Source organism: Bufo gargarizans, chromosome 3 (assembly GCF_014858855.1).
Source record: "Bufo gargarizans isolate SCDJY-AF-19 chromosome 3, ASM1485885v1, whole genome shotgun sequence".
Classification (NCBI taxonomy): Eukaryota; Metazoa; Chordata; class Amphibia; order Anura; family Bufonidae; genus Bufo; species Bufo gargarizans.
The window spans coordinates 544,995,905-545,006,622 of NC_058082.1; the positions used below are offsets into that span (position 1 = coordinate 544,995,905).

The following is a 10,718-nucleotide window of genomic DNA, read 5'->3' on the forward strand; positions in this document are numbered from 1 at the left end:
TATTATGGCTTCGGGGGGGGGGGGGGCAGGGGTGACACCATTTTCTACCGTACCGGATGACACCAACCATAGCAATGCCACTGTAACCATTAGGAACCCAGCTCTAAGTTGAATTCGCAATGCGATTAATATAACCTGTATTAATCGCATTGCGATTACAACTTAGTCAAATTTGTGACACTGCAGCTTCAGAATGAATCTAAGATGGATGCTGTCCTTGCTTTTTCATAGGAGCTGGGAGGGTCTGGGAGGGAGGGTCTGCTGCTGATTGGCTGGAATGTGTCTGCGTACTGTGAGGTACAGGGTCAAAGTTTGCTCAATGATGACGTATAGGGGGCGGACCAAACATCGCATATGTTCGCCTGCCGCAGCGAACAAGCTATGTTCGCCGGGAACTGTTCGCCGGCGAATAGTTTCGGGACATCTCTACACCTAATATACCCCTGGCGATTGCAACATCCCACAGATTCAGATTTTACACATTATTCACATGTCCATAACTCTCATGCGAGAACTGACTATAGGCTGATTCCACATGCTTCCATTCACCTCCTAAAATCTTCCAGAATTATGGATATATACATTTCAGATCATGCTCCTGTCAATTTTAATTAGCTTTAACTACGCCTATTCAACTTTCCAAAAGATGACATTTTCCCTCATAACTATTTCATTCTGAGGATTTTAAGTCTATGTTTTCTGGTTGACCTACGCCTCTGACAATGAGGGACATAGGGAGGATATCAACCTTTTTTGAGCAGCCTCTAAGGCAGTTATTCAAGAACAGATTATCTCCAATGTCTCTCATAAAAAGAAGAAGCTAATGGCCTCCTTGACCTCCTCTCATGAAAACCCTTACACAGGCGTATAAGAAATTAAAGTTTTGTAACACTCCCGAAACAAAACAACAATATCTAACTGCTAAGATGGAGGCTAAAACAGTTGCTCATGAGCGGGCTTTATTAGATGTTAATTACCAAAAACACTGATTCTTTCATTGGGGTAACAAACAAGGCAGAGTGCTAGCATCCCTCACTAAACCTTTTTGTTCTGCCACAAAAATCTCGAAATTAAAGCTGAATATGGGATTTTACATATCTCACCCTATGGAAATTGGAGAACAGTTCAAATCTTTCTTTGAATAGTTATATACTGATCCTTTAGAAGACACTTCCATAGGGGTCCGCTGTCCTCAGCAATAATTTATTACCCACCTAAACAGATGACCATAGATTAATTCTCAATGCCTCTATTAGTCAAGAGGAAATCACTGCCAGTATCAAATCTCTCAAGCTTTCTAAAGCACCAGGTCCTCATGGCTTTGGGAGTGAACTATTAAGCACTACTCTGAGCCCACATCTATTTTTCTTATATAATCACATTATCTCTTCTAACACTAAACCTGATGGGTTTAATGATGCTTGCATAACGGTTCTCCCAAAACCAGGTAAGGATCACCTACTAGTAGAATCATACCGTCCCATCTCGCTATTAAATACAGATTTTAAAATATTTACTAAATACTGGCAAACAGACTTTAAACAATTCTATAAGAGATTATACATCCATCACAAACAGGTTTTATGCTAGGAAAATCTATTACTTACAACATCCGGACAACAGTTGGGGCAATTTCGTTCAACAGAGTCTATAGACAAACTAACAATATCCTAGTTAGCCTAGATGTTGACAAAGCTTTTGATCGAGTGTCATGGAGTTACCACCAGGAAATTCTCAGGTTGCGAAACTTTGGCCCTATGTTCTGTGCTGCTGTTTAGATGATGTACCATAGTCCACTTTCTATGATTTGGATCAACTCCATCTGTTCCTCCTCATTCGAAATATGCAGATGAACGAGACAAGGATGTCCACTATCCCCTCTTCTATTTAATTTAGCACTAGATCCCTTATTTAGATCCCTTGAATCTCTCCCATCGTTTCGTTGTATTCACACAGGCTCAGTGGAGACTAAACTATTAGCCTTTACTGATGACATATTGCTATTAATCTCCAACCCAAATCAGGCTATCTCAGAGATTGTGTCAGTGATAGCATCCTTTGGAACTATCTCTGGGTTCAAAGTTAATTTCCATAAACCAGAGGCTCTTCCTATTTTCCGCACAGCCAGAAATCATTGGGGTACTTCATTCCCATTTCAATGGCACCTAGAGTCCATTACTTATCTGGGGGTCAAGTTGGAAGCCAACCCAGAACAACTGTACAAGTCAAATTATCGTCCTCTTATTACCTAACTTACTTCCTTAATTCACTCCTGGCAACATTTTACATTATCTTACTCTGGCCGCTGTCATCTTCTCAAAATGGTAGCCTTCCCTAAGTTGCTCTATTTAATTCAAACTCTCCCTATTCTACTCCACGCAGCGGACATTAAACCTTTTCTAATAACCTTTAGATGATTCATTTGGAACTCCTCCAGGAGGATACGCATTAGGCCTCATGCACACAACCGTTGTTCGGGTCTGCACCCGAGCAGTGGTTTTTGCGGCTCGGATGTGGACCCATTCACTTCAATGGAGCCGCAAAAGATGCAGACAGCACTCCGTGTGCTTTCCGCATCGTTTGCTCTATTCTGTGGCTCCGCAAAAAAAACTTGTGGACAAGAATAGGCATTTCTACAATGGGCCGCCCGTTCTGTTCCGCGGACCGCAAAAAACGGCACAGTTGTGTGCATGAGGCCTTAGTCTATACCAGTGCTTCTCAATTATTTTCTGTCATGCCCCCCCCCCCCCCCCAGGAAGAAGAAAACATTTTGCGCCCCCCGCGCGACTGTAAATAGTATCATTTGTCTATAAAATTGTTATAATTAATAAGTACACCTCTGCATAACACTGTATCCTTATTAACGTATAAGAGAATAAAAAAAGAAAGAAATGTGGATCAATTTACAACAAAAATATTTTTAACCAAAGGTGTGCTTTTGGTGGGTTTGGAACTAATGGTGGTCTGTGGGTGGCACTATTACTGGGGATCTGTGGATGACGGACACTGTTATGGGGGGATCTGTGGATGACGGACACTGTTATGGGGGATCTGTGGATGACGGACACTGTTATGGGGGGCTCTGTGGATGACGGACACTGTTATGGGGGGGATCTGTGGATGACGGACACTGTTACGGGGGGATCTGTGGATAATGGACACTGTTACGGGGGGATCTGTGGATGACGGACACTGTTACAGGGGGGATCTGTGGATGGCACTGTTACAGGGGGGATCTGTGGGTGGCACTGTTACAGGGGGGGTCCGTGGATGGCACAGTTAAGGGGGGGGGCTGTGGATGCCACTGTTATGGGGTGGGGGTTCTGTGGATGGCACTGTTATGGGGTGGGTGGGGGATCTGTGGCTGGCACTGTTATATATACATGAATTCCCTGTTTTATGGAATACCATTCAGGCCTGGCATAAAGTCAGGAAACTTAGTAAACTGGATAGTGTGCATACCTTCTTTCAACCCTTTATTGGTCACCTAGGGTTTCTGGGAGGCAGACATCCCAGGATATCCACTACCTTGGCCTCACAGGGATGTGTTATGATTTTGGATTTATTAGACTCCAGCTACTTTATTCTTCCTTACACAGAAGCTTCTAAACGGTTCCCAGCTTTTACCTATCACCAATTTATATATCTACAAGCCCATAGTTTTGCGTATATGTATGCACAGTATTCCGAAAGAGTCGAGAGGGGCTTGCTTAGACATATTCCTTAAAAGGTTCAGAACACAGATCTCCTCTACCAGTAATATATTCAGATTTCTCAAACCCCTAATAGATTGGGATGTAGTTACCACAGGTGCGGGGAAGTGGCTCAAGGATTTTCCAAGTCTGGAATTGAAAACACTATTAGAGGCTACTTTAAAAATCCATAAACATTCTCCGATCAGCAGCTATACAGATATGGCATTGCTAATCTTCCATAGGGCTTATGTGACACCAAAGATTACAAATAAAATGTCTCCTAACTGCATTTACTCTTGTTCTAAATGTAACATACCCGACACAAAGATTTATACCACCATCTTTGGAGTTGCACATACAGTTGTGTTCAAAATAATAGCAGTGTGTTTAAAAAAAGTGAATAAAGCTCAAAATTCTTCTAATAACTTTTATTTCCATCCACACAAATGCATTGGGAACACTACACATTCTATTCCAAATCAAAACATGAAGAAAAATATATCAAGTTTGTGTTGTTCCTCTAAAAAAAAATAAAAAATTGACGAAAAGTGATTATTAGACTGTTCAAAAAAAATAGCAGTGTTTGTATTCTTCTTTACAAACTGAAGCATTCACTATATAAACTGAAAATTTTTTGAAGATTTTGCTTTCCTTTGAATCACTTCACTAATATTTAGTTGTATAACCGATGTTTCTGAGAACTGCTGGACATCTGTGTTGCAAGGAGTCAACCAACTTCTGGCCCTGTGAACAGGTATTCCATCCCACCATGATTGGACTACATTCCACAGTTTTTCTCTATTTCTTGGCTTTGCCTCAGAAACTGTATTTTTGATGTCACCACACAAATTTTCTATTGGATTAAGATCCGGGGATTGGGCCGGCCGCTCCATAACGTCAATCTGGTTGGTCAGGAAAAAAGATGTTGCCCGTTTACTGGTGTGCTTGGGGTCGTTGTCTTGTTGGAACACCCATTTCAAGAGCATTTCCTCTTCAGCATAAGGCAGCATGACCTCTTCAAGTATTCTGATGTATTCAAACGGATCCCCGATCCCTGGTATGCGATAAATAGGCCCAACACCTTAGTATGAGAAACATCCACATATCATGATGTTTGCGCCACCATGCTTCAATTCAGTGTTGTGGGGGTCATCTGACAAACTGTCTCCGGCCACTAGACCCAAAAAGAACAATCTTACTTTCATCAGTCCACAAAATGTATCTTTAGGCCGTCAATGTGCTCTTTTGCAAATTGTAACCTCTTCAGTCTTTTTTTCACCAGTGGGACTTTGCGGGGTCTTCTTGCAGATAGCATGGCTTCACATAGTCGTCTTCTAATTGTAACAGTACTCACAGGTAATTTTAGACCTTCTTTGATCTTCCTGGAGCTGATTGTTGGCCAAATCCTTGCCATTTTGGCTATTCCTTTATCCATTCGAATGGTAGTTTTTCGCTTTCTTCCACGTCTTTCAGGTTTTGGTTGCCATTTTAAAGCATTTGCGATCATTTTAGCTGAGCCACCTGCATTTCTTTATATGTTTCCTCCTCTCCAATCAACTTTTTAATCAAGGTACGCTGTTCTTCTGAACAAATGTCTGGAACGACCCATTTTCCTCCGAATTTTAGAGAGAAATGCACTGTAACCAGCATGAACTACATTTGCTGCCTTCCTTCCTTCCTTAAATAAGGGCAATATTTGGCACCTATTTTTCAAAGAATGAATGACCTCACTCATTGAACTCCACACTACTATTATTTTGAACATGTCCCTTTCAATAAGTGATTGAATTACAGAGAATCAGCAGCATGCATGTCATGACTGTTTGGTCTGTTGGGTTTCTATTACTCTTGTAAATTATTTGCCATGTAGAAATATCATTTCTACCACAAACAGTGATTGATCAGGTTAGTGATGTCTGACTGCTATTATTTTGAACACAACTGTATATTCAAGACTTATGGGAGCAAGTGAAATCTCATATACTAACAACATACAAAATATCCTTCACTATCACTCTCGAGTGGGCCTTTTTTTTAACATATTAGCTGATGAACAACACAGTCTCCCTAGATGCGAAAAAGCTTTATTACATATTTGGGCGGCTGCTACGCAGAAAAGTATTCTACATCAATGGTTCGACCCAGAAATATCCTCTATCCCTTTTATCAAAGCCAAGATAACCTTCCTATTTCATATGGATTGGATTTTTGCCTTATCAGATAAAGAAAAGTTGACCTAACGATTTTTGGAAAAATTGTCTTTATTTATGAATACTCTCTCCAATTCCACCGCTTCTAAACTTATTTCACATTTTGAGCACACCACATGGTACTTATATGAGATTATTCATGGACGTACACCTGTACAGATTGCGGCCAGTTCTTGAGGGTCCTCCAAGGTGCCTTGCATCAACGCACAACAGAATTCAGGGAGAGGGGGAAGAATGTTCTGTTTTATGACATTTGTATTAGTGACGATTATATCTACCAATGTATTTTGCATTGTTACCAGAAATGTTGAATTGTATAATCTTCCTGACTTATTTAAAAATCAATAAATAAGTATTCACTGCAATAAGTTCACTGCAAAATGGCAGAGACCGAGCAGGAGGAGACTTTTTTTTATAGGGCTGTGACATCACAGGGGCTGGCTAGCTGCTGATTGGCTATCTGCATGGTATTATGGGTGCTCCCTCGTTCCCGGGCTTCTTACTTCCTCTTTCTAACATGTGCAGCTGCCATTTTAGAAAAAAAATACTATTCATTGCCATGAAGTGAAAGGAAAATAGACTTCGGGACAAATCAAATTTTTCCTGAAATTCTAATCGATTCAACTTCACAAACTTAAATTCGCTCATCTCTAGTTGTGACACCCAAGCAAACCAAGTTGTCCTTCACCAGTGTATAAAATATCATTTTCATCAAAAGGAATGAGTCGCAGTTCCATGCATATTCTCACAATCCTCCGGCTGAGGCCGATGACTAGATCTGCTCAGAGGGTGCCCTATTATGCCACTGCTCCTGTCTGCCTGCCTACCGCCATGTTGTGTGCTGTACAGCTACTGCCACCATCATGCCACTGTCTGCCTTCCTACTATCATGTTGCTGCTGCTAATCCCCCTACTGCCACTTCCATTACCTGCTACTTAGCTGCCACTACTACTACCACCATCCTCCTAAACAGCGCACACACATCTTCTGCCTTGTCTGTCTCCAGCAATTTTGCATATTCCTTCATAGTTCCTATCAGATCATTTATAAAAGATTTACTTTTACAAACTAACTCAGCCAGAAGTTTTTTCCGGGGTAACCTACTCAGTCATTTATTCTGTCATGTTCTTCCATTTTAATATTTTCCTTTCTGATTATTCTTTATATACTTTTGCTCCGCTTCTGACACTGCTCCCATCAACTCACATTTAACTATTCTTACTCTACAATTAAATGAATTATTTAATTTTAAAAAAATGAAAATTGAAACGCATACAATACACAAAAGTCTCTTTCTACCAGCCTGTAGATAATTCATTTCTTCAATGAGCTGGCAGCTCAGGTGCATGTCCTTTCTCACAGAGCATGTCCTTTCTGCCGCAGCTCTCGTCCTGTCCATGTTATTCCTGCTTCTAACCATGGAAAGGGCTGGTGACCGATGAAGGATATAAGTGAGCATGTGCGTCCTCCTCAGTAATGTTACTTAGGTGGATAGAGAAATAAGGAAAACAGCAAACAGCAGGTGGCGCTATACAGGTACATTTTATTAAATAACTCAGCGGCTATATTACATTATAATTACATGCAAATACAACAGAACTGATTCCACCCTACTTGAATCACAAGGTCACTTCGGACAAATAGGACTCCAACTAACCTTAAAAGATTTTCTGATCTACAGTTGTAGTAATAATAGTTTTCTGTATTATATCCAGATATTAGTAGAGGTTGTACAGGATTAGAACTTGTGGCTGCTTTCTTAGAGAAACAGCCCCACATCTGTCCACTAGGTTATGTCTGGTATTGCAGTATGGCTCTATTAAAGTTAATGTGGCAGAATTACAATGATGCGCTCAACCCTTGGACAGGAGAGGAGATGTTTTGGAGTAAAGGAGTTGTTCTTCTAATCCTGGAAACACCTTTACATTATAGATCAGAAATCAAGGTGAAGCAGCAGGTCCTAAAACTAAGCTCCACACCTTCCACATTTTCTACACTCTGAACATTACAATGGATCCCTCCTAGACTCTAAGCACGTATGGATTCTCCCTCATATGAATATTCAGATGTCTCACTAGACTTAAAGATGTTGTCCGGGATCTCCTACTATTGATGACCTATCCTCAGAATAGTCTTATAGGAAATCCGAAAGCAGTTAGGGCGAGGATTAGGCATGCTTTAGGAGGTGACCTGCTCCCTTATCCCAGTCGCTGGCCTAGTTGCATTTCCAAAATCCCTTCTCATTGTATGGTGAGGAGTCCCCCCACTCCCCACCGTGACAGAGAGCTTGTTTTTTGCTTAACTATATTTTTTATTGATACCATTTTTGTGGTATGTACGGCGTACACTGTATAGGATTTTTTTTAATAGTTTAGGCATTTTCACACAGCGATAATTAATGATTATTTTTTATTGTTTATATATTTTTATATGTAAAATTGGGAAAGGGGGTGATTTAAACTTATATTGATTTTTTTTGTTTGTTTTTTATTTAACTTCTTTTTTTTTAAATACCAATATGACCCTTAGTACATGGGATCTTTTGAGCCCGTCTCCTATTCACCCTAATAGATCTCTATAAGGGCTCATGCACACAGCCGTATGTATTTTGAGGTACGCAAAAAGCGGATCCACAAAAAGCACGTACGTGTGCATTCCGTATTTTGCGGAACATAATATCTGGCCCCTAATAGAACAGTCCTATCCTTGTTGGTAATGCAGACAAAAATAGGACATGTTCTACTTTTTTGCGGAACGGACATACGGAAACGGAATTCACACAGTAACTTCCATATTTTTTTACGGACCTATTGAACTGAATGGTTCTGCATACGATCCAGAAAAAAAAAAAAAACACACAGAACAGACATGGAAAAAAATACGTTTGTGTGCATGAGCCCTTGGGTGAATAGGATTTTTACTCTCCATTCTGAGCTGTGACTCGTGCATAGCTAAGTATGGAGAACTCCATGGCAGCCTGGATCACTTCAGCAGCGTCCAGGCTGCCATGGCAACCGATCAGAAGGCAGAGGGTACTGGCACACAGTGCAGTTCTGACATGCATTCAGGATGCAATTTTCAATTTAGCTAGTTGGGTTAACAAGGCTGCCAAACTAGCTAAATTGAAAATTGCATCCTGAATGCATGTCAGAACTGCACCCAGAAGAAGCAGCATCCCTCTGCCTACATTCACAGTTACAGCGATCTGCATTGATCACAGCACCTGAGAGGTTAAATGACGGGCACAACGCAATCTCCGCTCCCTGTCAGGTCAGATACATCCCCTCAGGCATTATGACATACAGTTACGTCATAATACATGAAGGGATTAAAAGCCTGGACAACCCCTTTAATTTACATCCAAAGCATTTCCTACATTCTGTATATTAAATAGGCTTCTCTCTTGTGTGAATTCTTAGGTGTCTCACAAAACTTGATTTCTCACTAAAACACTTTCCACATTCAGTACATGAAAATGGCTTCTCTCCTGTGTGAGTTCTCAGATGTTCATTAAGATGTTCTTTCTGATTAAAACACTTCTCACATTCAGGACATGGAAATGGTTTCTCTCCTGTGTGAATTCTTTGATGTTTAATAAGAACTGATTTATAAGTAAAACATTTCTCACATTCAGGACATGAATATGGCTTCTCTCCTGTGTGAATTCTCAGATGTACAACAAGATTTGATTTACCAATAAAATATTTTCCACATTCCGGACATAAAAATGGCTTAATCCTGGTGTGAATTCTCTGATGTTCCTCTAGAATTGATTTCTTACTAAAACACTTTTCACATTCGGGACATGAAAATCCCTTCTCTCCTTTGTGAATTCTCTGATGTTGCACAAGATTTGATTTCTGACTAAAACACTTCTCACATTCAGAACATGAAAATGGCTTCTCTCCTGTGTGAGTTCTCAGATGTTTATTAAGATGTTCTTTCTGATTAAAACACTTCTCACATTCAGGACATGGAAATGGTTTCTCTCCTGTGTGAATTCTTTGATGTTTAATAAGACTTGATTTATAAGTAAAACATTTCTCACATTCAGGACATGAATATGGCTTCTCTCCTGTGTGAGTTCTCAGATGTGTATTAAGATTTGATTTCTTAGTAAACCACTTTTCACATTCAGGACATAAAAATGGCTTCTCTCCTGTGTGAATTCTCTGATGTTTCACAAGAGTTAATTTATGACTAAAACATTTCTCACATTCTGAACATGAATATAGCTTCTCCCCAGAAGGAGTTCTCAGGTGTATATTAAGATGATGTTGACTCTTAAACCACTTCCCATATTCCAAACATGAAAATTGCTTCTCTCCTGTGTGAGTTTTCTGATTTTCAGCAACACTTGATATCACATTAAATGTTTTCTCTCTTTCGGAAGATGACCATTCATCTTTCTGGATTTCTTTGTGCACAGAAAGATTAGCATTATTTTCAAAATATTTCCCATATTCAGAATTTGCAGACATCTCACCCAGATTATGTCCAGTTCTATTATTGCTAATTTGGGATTGATTACCTTCTATTTCATAAGAAGGAGATTAGATGACCTTGGGAGCCTTTTATCCAGTCTTCACCTGAAGAAAAAAAAAAATGTATAAGATAAACAGTTAACATATAAAAAAAAATGTATAAGATAATTACACAGAAACAGTTAACATATAAAATGTAAGATAAACATAACATAACATGCAGATTAAAAAAATGTACCAACGTTATAAATACTAACTGCTAATAAGATTTAAATACATTAAATAAAATAAATCTGTCACCAAATTCAGTATAACACACAGGAGAATC

The 10,718-nt window shown here is 39.7% G+C and overlaps 1 protein-coding gene across 1 annotated transcript in view; it reads right to left on the reverse strand.

The window, feature by feature from the left end:
* LOC122931762 (gastrula zinc finger protein XlCGF8.2DB-like) overlaps positions 1-10,075 on the reverse strand; it is a gene marked incomplete at its 5' end in the record, with an annotated part of 46,585 nt that extends 36,510 nt beyond the window's left edge. The window contains one exon of the mRNA XM_044285820.1: positions 9,451-10,075. Coding sequence (XP_044141755.1) covers positions 9,451-10,075 — 625 coding nt within the window. The remainder of the gene's footprint in view (positions 1-9,450) is intronic.
* Between the last annotated feature and the right edge of the window lie 643 nt (positions 10,076-10,718).